General features: G+C 37.4%; 1 protein-coding gene across 3 annotated transcripts; it reads left to right on the top strand.

The window, feature by feature from the left end:
- Positions 1–241: 241 nt before the first annotated feature.
- LOC148063610 (phosphatidylinositol 4-phosphate 5-kinase type-1 gamma-like) lies at positions 242–17,527 on the top strand. 3 transcript variants are annotated; one of them, XM_087811505.1, is made up of 18 exons: positions 242–577; positions 3,603–3,631; positions 5,340–5,429; positions 5,541–5,671; positions 5,741–5,858; positions 7,635–7,787; positions 10,144–10,443; positions 10,509–10,720; positions 10,784–10,867; positions 10,940–10,988; positions 11,063–11,147; positions 12,263–12,430; positions 12,497–12,647; positions 13,736–13,804; positions 13,867–14,275; positions 15,002–15,076; positions 16,517–16,598; positions 16,674–17,527. In XM_087811505.1, the coding sequence occupies exons 1-18, from the start codon at positions 523–525 to the stop codon at positions 16,709–16,711; spliced, it is 2,298 nt and encodes a 765-aa protein (XP_087667631.1). In that variant the 5' UTR covers positions 242–522; the 3' UTR covers positions 16,712–17,527. The 3 variants fall into 3 exon arrangements, with proteins under 3 accessions (XP_087667631.1, XP_087667633.1, XP_087667632.1); XM_087811507.1 differs by lacking the exon at positions 15,002–15,076 and having other exon boundaries at positions 243–577; positions 16,517–16,594; positions 16,674–17,526; XM_087811506.1 differs by lacking the exon at positions 15,002–15,076 and having other exon boundaries at positions 243–577; positions 16,674–17,526.
- Positions 17,528–18,635: the final 1,108 nt, after the last annotated feature.

Here is an 18,635-nt window from a genome sequence, read left to right as displayed (position 1 = left end):
GTGAAAGATAACTATTTTTCTTTTGTAATTTATTATTCCCTAACAGAGTAAATATAAACTGAACATTCATTCATTCTCTCTTGACACAATCCGTCATCCTTTTATAAAGATAAAATTTAAAAATGCGTCAGATTATTATTATTATTAACTCGGTGACGTCTTCGTTGTTATGGATTTTCCGACAACGCTTGGTCCGTAAACGCATCACGGCGGCGTAACATGATCCTCCATCACTACTATGAGAGACGCGCTCAGGAGAAGAAGGTTCGATCCAGTTTCTCTTAAACAGGATTCATTCGCTTCTCCTTCAGCATCTGCAGCAACATCTGCAGCAACATCTGCAACAACCTTCGTCGCGCGTTCAATGACGCAGCAGCCGCGTCACTCCGACGTCCTCTGTCAGATCCCTGGTTCTCCTGTTACACGACCGGACCTGGAGATGTCAGTGGATCCGGACTCTGTCCCTCGCTAGCTCTCGACCCAGTAAGGAAGGACACGCCGTCCCGCCCCAGGAGGAGGAGGATGGAGGGTTCGAGCGCGGACGGCCTCAGCCTGCAGCTGGACCTGGCGGACTCTGGTGGGTGTTTTTCTCTGCAGACAACTTTACTGCTTCCATCGATGCTCGTGCAGGATTGTTGCATTATTCACGTGCAGTTAGATAACGGTGCTGCGGGTGTACACGGGCCACATAGTGTCACGTGATCACGAGCGTCTGATATGGAATTATTGCGTTAATCTTGCAAAGAAAACGCCGCAAATCTAATGTGAAAACGACGCATTTTTTATGCTTGAATTATTGACATCTTCATTTTCCTGTCGACGTGTTTTTTTTAGAATCTCTGGCTTCAGATTTCTGCATCAAATAAAACATATGATTCTCAGTAAATCCACCGGATTATGCAGAAAGCCCCATGCAGGGCATCAACATGTTCACTGTCACTTTTAATGCAAACTATTCCTCCATCTGTTTTTTTTTAATCCTCCATACTCTGGTTTGGGAACATCTCAGAATCCCCCCAAAGGCAAAGAAACTGTAGAATATTCTCATGTAAATAATATTTTTATTTCATATTTAATCATCATTTTATGGCAAATTTTGGCTCAATGTTTTTCAGTGTGTCAGTGCAGTTAAGTGACACAATATTCTGGCGTGACCCTAATCCCGCAGAAACTCCATGTCAACACAACCGGTCCAGATAATCTGCCGTGTGCAGGTGTATCCAGCCCTGTGTGAGGTATTACAATATCCTACCATTGTCTGGATCATCCAGTTAACCAGGTCGATAACCCACCGATGTGTGTTTTAAGTTTAATAATGTTGCTTGAACTGTGTGAGAGATAAACTGTGATACACTTGTTAATAACATAGTTTAGTTAAAAGATACATAATTCAGTTTATTTCGATACATTATCAATGGTCAACATATTGATAATTCTATTTGGATTGATTCAGCATTTTTGCAAAGAGGCTTAAGAAAAGCATGAACTGCAAAAGTACAATTAATTTTATGTCTTCTCTGTGTAACAGTAAAAAGGTTTGTATGTAGCATCTCTATTACTAGCACCACATGAAGTTTTTATTCGACCCAGGACTAGGGATAGTATTAATATAAAGTGTTACATTTTTAGCGGTGCATGAGGTAGAAAAAAATCCCATTTGTTTACAATGTTGTTATTTGTGAACTAAAATTAATAAATATTGACAAAGTACAAGTGGATTCGACAATGTTTTTTCTATTCACAATCAAAAATCACAATTTTCTTTTAAGGTAACTTGTATTTTAGTACCACACAAAATCAAATCAAGGGGTCCTGGGTTGGACATTGGACAGAAATAATAACTTATTATCAAACATCTACACAATGCTAAAACGGGAACCTTCGGGAAAACATTAATTTGTCTGTTGAGGTTGTATAAGAAAGTGTCTGAAATTATAATTCGTTTTTTATGATTTAATTACTAGTTTGTAGCTCAGGACTTAATCCCAGGTATTATTAAACTGAAGGAGCTCTCGACTCTCATGATACAAGTCCCTATAATGTAGTATGTTTTTGCTTGGACCGCGGCCCTCATGTAGACGTGTTTTTGACCATTGATAGAGAATTTGGCGATACAATACGTATCGCGATGCAGGGGCAACGATACCATATATTGTGATACTACAGGAACAAGGATATATATTGTAGTATTGTCGAGTACTTGACTCTGGTGTTGCAGTATTTACAGACCACATGACTCTTGACGAAGTCGTAACTGCTTTCATTTGTTTTAAAAAACGAAATATGTCCAAACAGCTTATGGAGACAACTGTATCCTCTTGTCCTCAGTTATAGCTGGGATCAAGTAAGATTGTATTGTTCTGTTATCTGCGGAAGACATAATGATTGCTGCCATCTAGCGTCTGGCAGTTTAATTGAAACACAAAAATATACAAAGCAGTGAATATTTGGATGTTTATGTTAAAGATTATCGATACAGTACAGTATTATGGAAAAAATATTGTGATATATTGCAGTATCTATATTTTATAACACCCCTAAATTATGACATATTACAGTTTTTTGACATAAAATGCATTTATTTCAGGTTAACATGCTCCTTTATTATTTATATTTCAACAAAATGGAAACCGTATACTATAACATCCTTGTTAAAGTATTTAATCTTTCTATTTTTTTTTTGCAACTTTTATATTACAGCTCATCTATATTTTGCCCTGACAGCCCCTCACAACAATATCAGAAACAAATGTTAAAGCAATAAGTTCCCTGAAAACTTCTCTCAAGTCCAGATTTAAAATCCTTCTCTAACGCGACGCCGATTAAACGACATCATCTTATTTGTCGGCGCTGTTTACCCTGGATTAAAGTTTCATTATCCCAACATGATCTGGGCGTACAAGTTTAATCTTCATCTTCACGTGACCCGTTCTTCAACACAATCCCGTCTACACTATATTTTCTTCGTCCCTATTCTTTCCCTCTTTGGACACCGAAAACAATGGTGAAACCTCGTCCTTCACGCAGAGCAGGAAGACGCTCACTAATCCTCACGTGTGGTAGGTTCGGCCATGTTATCTGCACGAATCCACCAATCAGAGCCCTCAGATTAAAACAGAGAAGTCAATCCAATAGAGGGTTTGCCATCGCAGTACAAATCTGACCATCCGGGGATTAGAAAAAAATATCAGCTCTCTTCTGCCTACCAATTTAAATTCTCTTCCACAAGTTTTCATTGTGTTTAAGGAGCTTCAAACTTTTTTTCCTGGTGAGTTACCGACATGATGAAGAGTTTATAGATGTACATGCTGCTTCTGCTGGATCCATGTTCAGCTGATCAATTTAAAGTGTCAAACTTTGTGACTAAAACTTGGACTAAAATACTTCTATGAAACCTCTTTTCTAATTTATTTGATCATATTATTAATATCCATGATTTCTATTCAAGCAATATGTTTAAATGTTGCACCATAATCATTTTATTTATAGCATTCGATTTATTTCATAATATTTTCTAAAGACACTGCAGACATTTCTGTCCTGTGAACTGAAGACTTTAACGTGTGATAAATAAATGACTGGGTTTTCTTCTCTGTCTCCAGATTCAGCCAAGAAGAGTCAGATAACAGAGGTGAGATAACAGAACCATTCTCTTCTTTCTAAATCACCTTATTCTGTTTCAAGTTGCCCTAAAAGTCCTTGTGTGTGTTTCGTGTCGTGTTTGGTTTTGTTTAACTTCAAACTTCAAAAGTGCCTCTAGGGATGGTGTGAGGTACTGCAGTCGCTCCAACACAAAGAATCATATTTTTAAACCGAAGTAGCTGGTATAGTCTTTATCCAACTCTATTAAGACAATAAAAGATGAATTAATTAATCCATAATAAACCATTTTAATGTAAGTGGAGTACCCTCAGTGCCTTGAATAGTATTTTCATAAACCCACATATAACTCCACTATCCCGCAAAACACAGTTTTTTTGCAGCTTTTTATTAATAGAGAATGTTTATTCAAGTTAGTTAAATAACATCATGGATTCCTGCTTTGTGACGTCTTTAGAAAACGATAGACTTATCGACCTCAACCAACATTCTTTACCTCACCAGTCAGAATGAACTTCCATGCCAGGATCAGCTAAAACAAGCTTTTAGGAAAACATTTCAGGTGGAGATGTCAGTGCAAGTCAAACCTATAGATGGTGCAGACAAGTGTGTATTTACGGAAGAAGAAGAAAAGAAAAATAAAGTAAGCTTGTGACAGTGGAGAGTGTAAGAGCTTTTCTCTTCGATGGCAATCAACTTTAAAAATAGTCCATGTTAAAAGGCTTTTTGTTTTACTGTCATGAAATGCATTTTATTGGTTTTCTTTTTTTATTAAATTTACACGAAAAGAGCAGAAGTTGAAGCATGTGTTGCCTGTTTTTTCCTTTAAACAAAGACGCTAAATTTAGCCTCTGACATTAAAAAAAACCTGATATATATTTATAGAGTCTGTTTTCCTGAAATACTGTGTGTGACTGACTTGATTCACTTCTCTGAATTCAAATGAATGTTAAAGTTTGGGGAATGCCGACTGCCTTTTAGTGGATGTTAACATCAGTGACACTTCATCTGTGTTAAAGAGCAGAACACAAGGCTCCTGCTGATTCCTCATAATGCTGAAATGTGATTTCCATGCACTTAGTGTTCCTTTTTTTTGCCAGTCATGGTGTTTAACTTTCATTCCATCTAAAATCAAAATAATCTTGTCAAAACTACTGTGTCATAAAATGAAGAAATTTGTCATTTGCTCCCAAATTCCTTTTCTCTATAAAAAAAAATCCATATAATGAGAAAAAACTGATTATATTTGGGTAAAAAAAGAGTTTAGAAAAATGTGCAAAAACACTATAAAACTTTAATAAAATATTGATATATGAAGCAAAAAAAATTAATATATATATATATTAAATATAAGTAAAATGTTTGTAAAGTTTCAATATTGGGAGACACGGACATAACATCAAGGTCTTTTATTGGCTGTAAACAAAAATATTTGTTTAAATAAATGCAATAATCATATAATAGAAATAAAAGTGTCCTTCCATTAAAACAACTTTTCACATTTGTTACATCATTACATGATGCTGTGACTTAACAAATCATTTGACGTATTTATCATTATTAATCATCTAATGTATGTATGTACTGTCTGTGGCTTAAAACAATCAAATAATGCCACTCATTATATCAACAAATAGGTGTTTAAAGCTCTTGCTGGCTTTAAAAAAATCTATTTGAGGTCCAGATGTGGCCCCTGAGCCTTTTAAGTATTAATGATTATTTGTGGTCTCCTCCACCAGATGCCGTCTCCATTCGGAGCAGGCCTGACTCATGAGAAGAAGATCGGCCACAGAAGAGTCGATGCATCTGGAGAGACGACGTACAAGAAGGTTCGAGTCCTATGTCTCTTCATTTTGTCTTTGGATTTCACTTGACTTGCATCACGACTCCAACTGCCTCCCACCCACACTCTCATCCGGTCCCCTCTCCTCCGCCTCCAGACCACCTCCTCGGCTCTAAAAGGTGCCATTCAGCTCGGCATCGGATACACCGTCGGCAACCTGAGCTCCAAACCCGAGAGAGATGTGCTGATGCAAGACTTCTATGTGGTGGAGAGCATCTTCTTCCCCAGGTGCTTGAGTTACGCTCGTGTTTTCGGACCGAAGTGAGTCGTCTAATGCATTATTTTATCGCCTCGCAGTGAAGGCAGCAACCTGACACCGGCTCACCACTACCCGGACTTCAGGTTCAAGACGTACGCGCCGATAGCTTTCCGCTACTTCAGGGAGCTGTTTGGGATTCGACCCGACGACTATCTTGTGAGTATCATGACCACAGCGTCAGTTCAGGACACAAAAAACTAGAAAAGCCCCTAATATGCTGATTTGAGTTTATCTTCAATTATTCTAGGACCTCTATTATACTTATCAGTATGTTTCTTTTTGCACAAAACTCTCATTCAATAAAGATATTTATATTAGAAAATATGCCTAAGCCCCGCCCACTTAAAATGCTCCTTATTATTAGCTAGGACTAATGCTGTGTCTCAAATCGCATACTTCTCTTGGTGTACTGGAAAATAGTATGCATCAGGATAGTGTACGTACTAACTAGTACGCAAATTCTCGACAGATAGTATGTCTCAAATCAAACACTGCCGCTACGCACTAACAGGAAATGACGCGACAGCTTCTTTTTCTACTTCTATTTAACAATGGTTGCAACCAGACGAGTAACACTATCGCCACCTATATTTGAGTACGCAAGTATGCGATTTGAGACACAGCATGAATCTCATCCGAGCAGCCACGCCCTCTCTACTCTGATCGGTCACAAAAACACGAGTTGCATTCAATGACTCATCTAAATTTCAACTTAGCCCTGAAACTCCCATTTTGTACATAAAAAACGAATAATAAAAATAAGGTTTGCTGCTTAATGTACACATTACGAAAACACCTAAAGGCAGAAGTAACTCTTACCATGTTGACATAAATATATATTTTGTTTTACAATATTAATATTGATTTCTATCACACAAACCGAAGTTGAGTAAAAAAAACTCAAATTATTATATTTCTGGTTTCCATAGTGAAACTCTAATATTCCCCAAATTTCATTCAGATATGTGAAACGCTAAAAATGACTGTCACCATAGAAATAGAAATAGAAAAAACCCTCAGTTCTATCTGCTCTCTCACATGCCTCTTCATGTTGACATGTGACGACGCACACTCCCACACATGCAGCGACACACAACATACGCTAAGCTCGCAGTCAAGAGCTTCCAGCAAAAGATTAACAGATAAAGCTTTTTTTTTAGACTCCCACTGGTGAGGAGAGGAGGCAGCAGTGCATGCAAGACATGAAACCCTCATTGGCGATGAAAGAGAAGTTGATTAACTGCAGGACATAAATAAAATAAACAATGTAGGGAGTATGAAAATATATTTCTTCATGGATAAGAGACGGCTGAATAAACAACATGCTAACGTTGCTACCTAATGGAATTTACAGTGTTAAAATGGGTTTTATTTGGGATTTATTTTTGATTGTTATCTATGAATTACTAGTGACACTGAAGAAAAGCTAATGTTGGTTTAAATCATGATCAAATTTCTCAATGTACTGTATGTCCACAATTTTTTTAATAAGTTTGTCAACTTACTATTTCCCCCGAAATCTCTGCGAGTCAAAACATTAATTATTATTAATTTACCGAGAATTTCAGAATCCCCGACCATTAATAACTTAAAATAATTTAAGGCTCTTATCAATGATAATTATTTCCCTCTGAACAGTTTTTTTATTCAATAACAAATAATAAATAAATGTAAGATTAAATAAGTTAAACGTGAGTAAACTCTTGGTGCGCTCTGATTGGCTGATTCGTTTTGATATGGTTATCGGATTAAATTGCATTTCAGGTTTGAATTAGGTATTTCTCTCTTAGAATATGTTGATGCTTCTATGTGTTGAAGTTGTATTTGATATTAAGGGACTGATTATGTTTTTAGAAATAAATAAAACCTGCTTAAATATTATGATATACACTTCCAACTGTTTGAAATTAAAATATTCATGTTCCTGGGCAGTACTCGCTCTGTAATGAGCCACTGATCGAGCTGACCAACCCCGGAGCGAGCGGCTCCATATTCTACGTCACCAGAGACGACGAGTTCATCATCAAAACTGTTCTGCACAAGGAGGCCGAGTTTCTCCAGAAGCTGCTCCCGGGATACTACATGGTGAGTTTTACATTTAGTTTTAAGTGTAGTATTCATCAAGCATGTTCAACAGTGGAATTATCAACTACAATCCAACATTTTAAGCTCTTCTCTAAGTCTTCTCTGCTGTAATAAAAAAGTAAACCGCAATCAAACAATTTTCAGTTTTAATCTTAAAATTTCCAGCTTGACTAATACTATTTTGATCACTGATCCAAAAATGTTTAACTTTTGAACTTTTGATAGTTATACTCGAATAAAAAAACTTGTACTTGTACTGTACTGTAATCTTAAAACAGTGTAATCTTTACATTTTGAATTGCAGTAAAACAACTTTGATGTACAATTCGTTACAGTTTAAGTTTAATTGATTCAATTTAATTGTTGTAAACGGATGTAATCTACAGACCTTTAACTGCATTGAAAATAAAATTCATCTTTAATCTAACATTCAAACAGTATTCTGTGATCTAAAACGTCTTAAATTACTAGTACTTTTCTATTTCCTTCAACGTAATATTTACTTAATTTATGTTTGTTTTTATAGATGTTCAATAAATCCGACTTTATCTACAATATGTCTCTTGATCATGTGTGTTATGTGAACATTAAGGGGGCTTTTAAAAACTTTATAAAGAAATGAATGAATGGCATAAAAAGAAGAAAAATAAACTAGTAAAGATACTATTGAAATACAGAGAATACCTGCTACACTATGCAAATTGTGCTAGCTTCTACTTTCACTTCTCCTGCACCATCTCCCGCACCAATTCCACACAACTTCCAAATGTGACACAAGTATGTCCCGTAAATATCTGGAGGATGATGACGCAGCAAAAACCTGTTTTCCACATTCAAACTCAAACAATAGTTTCTAAAGAGCCTGTTGCGACAGCAGCTGTGTTTCTCAAGAGTCTCTCCAGAGAGTCAGAGCCGTTAAGCCGGCTGGAAACTTTTAATCATCGAAGGGGCAAAAGAGGAAACTGAACTTTCACTCCTCGTGATCCTCTTTAACTCGCCCTGTGGTCCTGATCCGTGGTGACGCCAGCGCCGCTCTTTCACGGACACACTTGGACCTCGACAGGACGCGAGCGTGAGCGCTTAACAAGCCGAGCTCACGCGTCTGGCACGCTTGCTAGCAGGTGTTCTGACCCGGTCCAGGTGTCCTGGGACTGAGTCCACAACGTCCTGCTAACTTTCTTTGCTCGATCCTACTGTTTCTCATCAAAAGATAGTTGGTGTGTTCTGTCTTATTACTTGCAGTTCATTTGATCAACTATACTTTAGTATAAGTACAAGTATAGTAAGTGTACCACAGTATATGTACTAGTATTCTACTAATTTGATACTTTTTCAATAAATTGGAAAATTTTAAGTTTCCATACTTTTAATTATACTTATATATACACATATATATACACTCTTTACTACCAGTGTACAAAGTAGATGGATGGATGGATGGATGGATGGATGGATGGATGGATGGATGGATGGATGGATGGATGGATGGATGGATGGATGGATGGATGGATGGATGGATGGATGGATGGATGGATGGATGGATGGATGGATGGATGGATGGATGGATGGATGGATGGATGGATGGATGGATGGATGGATGGATGGATGGATGGATGGATGGATGGATGGATGGATGGATGGATGGATGGATGGATGGATGGATGGATGGATGGATGGATGGATGGATGGATGGATGGATGGATGGATGGATGGATGGATGGATGGATGGATGGATGGATGGATGGATGGATGGATGGATGGATGGATGGATGGATGGATGGATGGATGGATGGATGGATGGATGGATGGATGGATGGATGGATGGATGGATGGATGGATGGATGGATGGATGGATATTTTCGGTGAGTTAAAAAGAAACAATTAATGTTTGAACATGGTCTTTATATACCTCATGGGATATCTTTAAATAAGATTGATTAAAGTTTAATTGCAACACAAAAATGAACAAATGCTGTAAATATTTTCATGTTAATTGTAAATGAAAAATCCAATCATTTTATTTTGAGATTTATTATTTATATTTTATTGAACTGTAAACCATAAAAGAATTATGGGTAAATTAAAAATAAAATATGATTGGAAAGCTAAAATATTTTTTGTCACAATACACAGAATGAACACCAACACTCTATATTCTACCACACGTCACTCACTCCCATAATACTTTGCCACAATAGTACAGTTTCCAAATGATAAAAGTAACCTACTGTACTTATAGTACATTTAATTAAGTGAACTTGACAGTATAAAATATAGTATACCAAAAGTAAGTAATACTAAGTATACTAATAGTACACTTTTTGCTAAGGGCTAACATTTCTCTCTGTCCCTCCAGAACTTGAACCAGAATCCTCGAACCCTTCTGCCCAAATTCTTCGGCCTGTACTGCGTCCAGTGCGGCGGCAAGAACATCCGAGTGGTGGTGATGAACAACATCCTGCCTCGCTCCGTCCGCATGCACCTCAAGTTCGACCTCAAGGGCTCCACCTACAAGAGGAGGGCCTCCAAGAAGGAGCGCGAGAAGTCCAAACCCACCTACAAAGACCTGGACTTCCTGAGCGACGTCCCCGAGGGCCTCACGCTGGACCAGGACACCTACGGCGCTCTGGTCAAAACCCTTCAGAGAGACTGTCTGGTAATATCAGCCGGACTTTAATAGTCAAATAAAAGGATTAACTGAGTGTTATTTTTTCTTTTCAGGTGCTGGAGAGTTTCAAGATCATGGACTACAGTTTGCTGCTCGGGGTTCACAACAAGACTCAATCAGAGCGGGAGCAGCAGTCCCAGGGTTCACCTGCAGGGGGCGGCGGAGACGAGAAGAAACCCGCCGCCCAGAGAGCTTTGTATTCCTCCGCCATGGAGTCCATTCAGGGAAGCTCCATGTGCAGAGACACTCTGGACCACGACGACACGTACGCATCTCACTCTTTAGCAAGTTCTTAAAATTCTGCTGCTAAATACTGTTCTGTTCTCAGGATGGGCGGTATTCCAGCTGTGGGTTCTAAAGGAGAGCGCCTCCTGCTGTTCATCGGAATCATTGACATCTTGCAGTCGTACAGGTCCTGAGAAAATAGAGCCTAAAAAAAGCCTCTTCCACTCGATCTCAATAATTCATCTCTCGTCTCCCATAGGCTGATCAAGAAAGTGGAGCACTCGTGGAAGTCGCTCATCCACGATGGGGTGGGTTCACGTCACGTGTCCGTGGCAGACTATCTTGAAACGGGTTCACTTTAAGTTCTAAACTCTCCCGACAGGACACGGTGTCGGTCCACAGGCCGGGATTCTACGCCGAGCGCTTCTACAAGTTCTGCAGCACCATCGTCTTCAGGAAGAGCTGCTGTGAGTGGACCTTCGCTCCCAGATCTCTTCTATAGCGAGGGTGTCAAACGCAATCTCACAAAGTACATAGAGAGTTAAGGTCGTGGGTCGAACAACAACATGTTACTAAACTATACCAGGAAGTATGAGTCCATAGATCTTAAATATCTTTGTTTGTCTCCCATCAAAATCCTTTAGCATAACGTTAACAGGAAATAACTGTATCTGTGACCATAGTTTTCAGTCTATACTGCATGTAAATCCTTACATTTGCTCAAAAATTGACATTATGCTTGTTCCTGTTTGCCTTATATGATAAATCTGGTTGTACTACCATGGTTTAATGCCCCAAGGCTCCATAGAATTACTCTGCTAGCCTCTCTAATATTACTCTGCGGGTCTTTGTCGTAATACTCCACTAGTCTCTCTGGTATATCTCTGCAAGGCTGTGTATTATTACTCCGTGAAGCTAAGACTGCTTCTCCGCGAGGCTCCGTAGTATTACTCCACAAGGCTCCATACTACTTTTCTGTAAAGCTCTGTAGTAATACTATACAAGGCTCCAAACTACTCTTTTCAAAGGCTCCGTAGTATTACTCCACAAGGCTCAATAATACTTTTCTCCAAGGCTCCTTAGTATTACTATGCAAGGCTCCATACTACTTTTCTGCGAGGCTCCGTAGTATTACTCCACGAGGCTCCGTAGTATTACTCCACAAGGCTCCATAATACTTTTCTCCAATGCTCCTTAGAATTACTTTGCAAGGGTCCAAACTACTCTTCTGCGATTCTCAATAGTATTACTCCACCAGGCTCTATAATACTTTTCTGCAAGGCTCCTTAGTATTACTATACGAGGCTCCATGGTATTACTCCACAAGGCTCCATACTTCTTTTCTGCAAGGCTCAGTAGTATTACTCCACGAGGCTCCGAAGTATTACTATGCAAGGCTCCATACTTCTTTTCTGTAAAGCTCCGTAGTATTACTTCATGAGGCTCCGTAGTATTACTCCACAAGGCTCCATACTACTCTTCTTCAAGGCTCTTAAGTACTCCACTGTGAAGATTTTAGATTTGGTCACCAGGCCAACAGTTGGACTATAACAAGTATCTGACTCCATCCATCATGTCTCAGCTCTGCGTTCGTCTCCGTCCAAGCGTGGACGAGGAGCTCTGTCCATGTCCAAGTCCAGCGCCGGAGGAGCCGGACATCGTCCCTCGCTGAGCGACGAGAGGCAGGAGAACCTGGACAACCTGGAGAACCTGAGAGGAGCTCACAGCCTGCTCATCATGGAGGACAACGGTAGGAGCTGAGACCCTTCATGAGGAACTATAGTGGGACTCATAGTTTTCTCACTGGGCCCCTCAGAGCCGCCCTGCACTCCTCCGTCGTTTGAAGACGCAACAACGGCATCCATCACCACCACCCTCTCCTCCAACAACTCCCTCCCCACCACCCCTTTTGACACCCCGGAGCACCCGCGATACAGGAGGCAGATGTACTCGCCCGGGGTGGCGCGGTAAGAAAGATTTCTGTACATTGAGCACATCATGTGGTGGTTTGTGGTAACTACAAGTGATATTTGATTATTTTAAAATATTGATTATTTAAACCAGACTGTTTTATTAACTCCTGAAAAGGTAAAACTAGATTTTAATTAATCAATGTCTTGATTTAATAGTTCACTTTTTGTAATTTTCACTAAGAACATGGATTTTTCTCTGAGTCCTGCATAGACTCAAACTAAAGTACAACTTCCACTTACATTATTTTAAATATGCCGTTGATAATATTGATTTATTTTATTATAAATGCCTGTCCCACAGTAAAATATTTTGAAATAAATTATATAAATTAATCTGCTCCATGAAAAATGACACCTGATTTAAAATATATATATATATTATAATAAGAATGTATGCCTGATTTATGGAAGTATATTCATCGTTCAATATTCTGATGTCACTGGAAACTTTGACAATTATTTTTTGAATTGAATTATATTATTAATAATTAAATTAATTAATTATAATGTAAGATTAAAAGTGAAATTATGATTATTATTATTATTGTTTAATAATTTAATTAATAATCCCCAAAAGTTGTTTCAGCGTCACATGCTTGACTGAAAGTACAATCAAGTTGTATTATTATTTTTTATGATTTTATACCAACATTTTTTATTCGATTTAAAAAATATTATTGAATTATTTATCAATCAAACTCTATGTGTAAAGCAAAATCATTCATTTAATAAGAGTTCACTTTTTTAATTTGAATTTAATCATTAAAAAAATAATCAACCTTTCAATAAAAAAATAATAATAAATAATTTCAAATAAAAGAAATATGACATTTCAGTTTAAAAAAAGTAAAATAGTTTCGACATATGAAATTCAACTATTCAATATTCTAATGACACTGATATACATACGTACTGAGGTAGAATATGTTTCTAATCAGATTGAGAAAAAAATGGAAATTAGTTTCAAAGATTGACTTAATTTATCTTAAAATATTTACAAGACTCAATATTTTTTCGCCACTAGTAAGTTCCCTTTGTTTAAAAACAACTTATTTGAGTGTAACAAGGATCTGATGGTTCAGGTCCCAGAAGGAGCTGGTGGAGGTCCACGAGCAGAAGCAGGACATGATCACCGTGGAGGTGGAGCTCAGGTGATGCTACTCTTGAAGGTTCACAGGAGACCACAGTTCTGATGTCGTGTTGCTCCTCACAGTAAGATCCCGAACAGCACCGAGCTGACTCAGATGACCGAGACCACGTCCTCCAACCTTCCCTCGCCTGACCCTGCACCCGCCCCCCAACATCAGCCCTCCTCCTCCGCCACCCTCCCCTCCTCCTTCGCATCGCCCGCCTCTTCACCGTCGGCGCTTCGCTCTTCCACACTTTCATCCTCCATCCTCCCGTCCTCTGAACCCCTCGTCTCTCGACCTCCGCCCGCCCAGCCTTCCACAGACCCGCCCTCTCCCAGCTCCGCTTTCACCCCCATCCGCCCCGAGTCCTCCACCCACAGTCCCTCCCCTCGACCTCCAGTGGCTCCTCCGAGGACGGCGAGGACGTCTCTGTCCGTGTCCAGCAGCCACAACTCACTGGACGGAGAAGTGCCGGTGTCGGACATCTACTTTGTAAGTTTATCTCTTATCTTCTCCATCATATTTAGATTGTTTTAGGAACGAATTTCAAGGATAAAGGCAGAAAATTCATTGTTTTTGTGAAGTCAAAGTCAGTGTTTAGATCAGACATGACGCTTCCAGAGGTCAAAGATCATGTAGAAACTAACAATTTCATTTTGTATTTATTTATATTATCTATTAATTGTCTTTTAATATGACTAAAGGGTTTTTGTTTTTAGATTTTTGTCACTTTTGTGAGCATTTCCTTCCCCTCAAGAATATTTTAGTGACAATAATACAAATATGTGACTTTCACGTGAGATTTAAAACATTAAAAAGCTAAATAAAATTCAATAAAATTATTATTATTATATTCAAGTTGATTTTTTTAAACTTGATTTAATACTTTTTTCCTTTTCACTGTATAAATGTGGCCGGTGATTCAATTCAATTATCCCAGAAATGAATTATATCAACTAACCAGCAGAAAAAATGGAAAATAAATACAAAATAACATAACTTTTTACCGTATTATTGCACACGTAGCAGAAACGTAAGTCTATAAATAGCTGTGAACTCATGCAAGAGTAAGAGTAGGATCTCATTTATCCTTGTCTCTGTGCATCATTTTCACGTTGAGTACTTCTCTGTGTGACATTTCCTCCCACATCATCTTGTTTCATCTGTTCATCTTTTCATGTCTCTGTTCCTGTGTGTGTGTGTGTGTGTGTTCATTAGTACGCAGACGGGAGGTACTGGGTTTACTCTCCAGTTCTGGGCCGCCGTAAACTCAATTCTAGCTCGAGTTACAACGTAAGTGACTCTTAGTGTAGTTAGAGTCACACTCATGCTTTCCACGAGTCAAAACAAAATATCGTGAACATTAAGTCACACATTTCTGCTCATTATTTGAGACGAACACGCTTGTTTTAAAGGCAGTGACACTCATTGTTGACGTGTTGACAAGAGAAAATGACTTGGAAATCAAATTTAAAAAGTGCCATTTCTACAACTTAGTGATGTACATTTTTTAAACACAAAATATTCCCTAATATTATCCTTATTATTGTGACACATGTGTCATTTTAGAGCAGATCAATTAACAGTATATTAGTGTTTCCCAGAACTCCATTTAAGATTTTAAAACAACTTTCTTAAAACAAAATGGATAATAAAAATAATAATAATAATAATATTGGTAATAATGATGATTTTGATAATAATAAAAGTTTTTTTTATATAATAGTAGATTCAAAGAATGTTTAAATATTTAATTTGTGTTGCACTAATATTTATGCTATTGTTACAGGTGGTTAGTTTTTACATTTGAGTTAAAACATTAGCTAAGTTAGCAAATATAGCAATCAGTTATTATTTTTACTTCATTTTTTTTAATTAAGTTTACACTGTTTCTATTACGGGTCATGTTTTAATAAGCTTAAGTTAAATCATTGCAGGAGCCAAGGTCTCAAGAAGTTCCAGCACAATTTAAAACAATCTAAAAGCTATTTTTGGGTTGTGTTCAAGCGTGATGGTTAAACTTAAGCTTATTTAAACATAAACCGTAATAGAAACAGTGTAAACTAAATTTAAAAAAGTAAAAATTATAACTGATTGCTATATTTGCTAACTTGGCTAACGTTGTCACTAAAAAACTAACCACCTGTAACAATAGTATAAATATTAGTGCAACAAAAATTAAATATTTAAACATTCTTTGAACCATCACGCTCGAACACAACCCCAAAAATAGCTTTTAGATTGTTTTAAATTGTGCCGGAACTTCTTGAGACCTTGGCTCCTGCAAGGATTTAACTGAAGTCTCGGAGGGAAAACACAGTGTTATTTTAATAGCCAGAACTTCCATGTGTTGCAGGATGGTTTTTAGTGTTGTTGGTACGTTAAACTCTAAAATATGTCATATTTTTTAACAGCTAATTATACTTTTATTTTTTTTATGATGACATTAAAAATGAAGGTTACTATTTAATAATATGTTGGGTTTGTAACTTTTAGACATGAGTAAATTGTTTATATTCTTTGTCACAATTAATAAACACTTCAAATAACACATTTTTTAAACATTTTTTACACGTTTATACACGAACAGCTCTTGAACTGGACTAAACGTAAAATAGTGACCCAGATACCAGGTTTATAACAGACATAGACATTCATATAAACAACTTATTATAATAATAATTCAACCAAGTAACAAAGAAAAGTTCCGCTGACCTTTTCCTGACTCTGCAGACTCAGGAGGATCAAGGCTGGGTGTATTCTCCGCTGCACTCCGGGTCCAGGAGAGGTTCTGACGGAGAGAGTGAGACAGTAGGTGATGAAATGAGCTGACAAAAAGGAGGAGAGTGCCGTCACTGACCTTCCCTCCATCTTTCCTTTCATCTCCCAGTGAGTCGTGCCGGACTTCAAGACTTGACGGATCACTAGAAGTGAGGTTTTAGTCGAAACCACCGGTGAGGAGGGGCTGCTGTTTTGGGTCCGGATGAAGGACCCCCTCGTGTGAAGAGAATCCTAAAAAGATGGAAGTATTGAACGAGGGGGGGGGGGAACCATCTGAACGACACTGTCGATGACTTCCTGTCGATGACTTCCTGTCCAGGTCATGCTGCCGGGCGACGGCGAGCGATGACTATGCAACGTTTACATTGTGTTCCTGTGTTTATTTTTCTAAGACGTTATGGTATCGTAGCACTTTACACAGTGAGTACTCGTGTGTTTCTCTTTCGTGGTGATTTGAGTCTGTACTGGTTCTGGAGAAGCAACTATTCCACCATGTTTCGTTTCTGCCTTATTTAGCAAAAACAACATATATTTCAAGAAAACACACAAAAAAAACTGTTTTTATAGACGCCACAAACATGACATTTGTACATTAAAAAAAAAAACACTCACACGTGCATGTGTGTATCCAAGTGTGCATGGTCGACAAACGCATGTCATGTGTGCGTCTGACAGGGTTGTGTGTTGTCTTGTCTACTGTTGTCGATACTTTGTTGATATTAATGCAACAGATGTGTTTCTTCTGTTAGCATGTTTCGCTGGATGTATACATGGAACGATCCAGAATGTCGCACACAATCATTTCATTCTGACTTTTTTTTTTGCAGTTCTACAAACAACATGTTTAAGTGTTTTATTTGATGTTTTTAAAATATATATATAAATATATATATATATATTGCCACGCGCAGAAGTCAATCGTATTTTATTTTTATCTGAGTGAAGCTAACTAACATTACTTACCTGTTTGTAGCACATCACTGTGAACAAGGAAATAAACATTGAGATGTGTTTAAAAGAAAAAAAGGGTGTTTTTTCGTCATTTTTTAACGCAAAAAAATAGTGTCACGTTTTAGCCAACTTGCTTTAGCATTCCACAAGATGGCGCCATCAGCTTAACCAAGGTATTTAAGAGTTTATTTTAGTTTTAGCGAGGTTGTTATGACTTTTTTTGTCAGTCAATTTCTAATACTTCACTTAAACAATCCATTAATAATATTAAGACATTACTAAGATATTACTCTTGATTTTAATAGCGTTAGCTACAAGTAGCCTAGCCACACACATCTACGCGGTGACGTCATCGTTTGTATACCCTTTCAACCTTTTAAAATCTTATTGAAAAAAAATTCCCGATAGAAGAAATTCATAATAATAATATAATAATAATAATCTCTATTTATATAGCGCCTTTCTAGACCAGGGTCACAAAGCGCTTTGACAGCCATTCACTGTTAGTTCTAAGATAATGTTTTTCATAGTGAACAGGGTTTTTTTTAATATACACTTGATGCACAACATAAGAACGTTTTCAACTTTATATTTAGAGTTATTTGAGTAAAGTTTTTAGATTCTGGTCCTCAAAATAAGCAAAAAATATAACGTTTCACACAGAATAACTTCAGCTAGTGCAGTCTTTTACTAGCTGAGCTAGCAGTTTAACATGTAGATCGCTTTACGCTACAGAAATGAAACTAACTATTTAAAAAAGTAATAGTGAAGCTAAAAGACCGCATCTAACCATCCAAAAATATTTATTCCTCAACAAATATCAACAGCATTATTTTAATTATTAAATGATGGTAAAAGATTTGGTTGGAAATTAATGCATTTTAAATAAATATCCATGGTCACACGTTGTCTTTTTTTCTTTAAAAAAAAAAAAAAAAAACAGGAAATGTATATAGAATTGATGCATTTTAATTCTGTGTGAATTTTTAAAAAAAAAAGAATTGCAAAAAATGAATGAAACTAAAAATACCGAATCAATACATTTTGAATGAATATCACAGTTTTAATTCCATGTGGATTTCTCAACATGCTATTGCTAAAACATTCATTTAAAAAATGT

This window comes from Callionymus lyra, chromosome 16, assembly GCF_982586985.1.
Source record: "Callionymus lyra chromosome 16, fCalLyr1.hap1.1, whole genome shotgun sequence".
Lineage (NCBI taxonomy): Eukaryota > Metazoa > Chordata > Actinopteri > Syngnathiformes > Callionymidae > Callionymus > Callionymus lyra.
The sequence above is the reverse complement of the archived record's forward strand: the minus strand, read 5'-3'. Positions and strand labels throughout refer to the sequence as shown.

Bases quoted from the DNA above. Each gene is read 5' to 3' on its own strand.
- LOC148063610 (XM_087811505.1), top strand. From the start codon at position 523: ATGGAGGGTTCGAGCGCGGACGGCCTCAGCCTGCAGCTGGACCTGGCG. The intron at 578-3,602 runs GTGGGTGTTTTT...CTCTGTCTCCAG, and splicing joins GCTGGACCTGGCGGACTCTG to ATTCAGCCAAGAAGAGTCAG. The intron at 12,431-12,496 runs GTAGGAGCTGAG...TGGGCCCCTCAG, and splicing joins GCTCATCATGGAGGACAACG to AGCCGCCCTGCACTCCTCCG.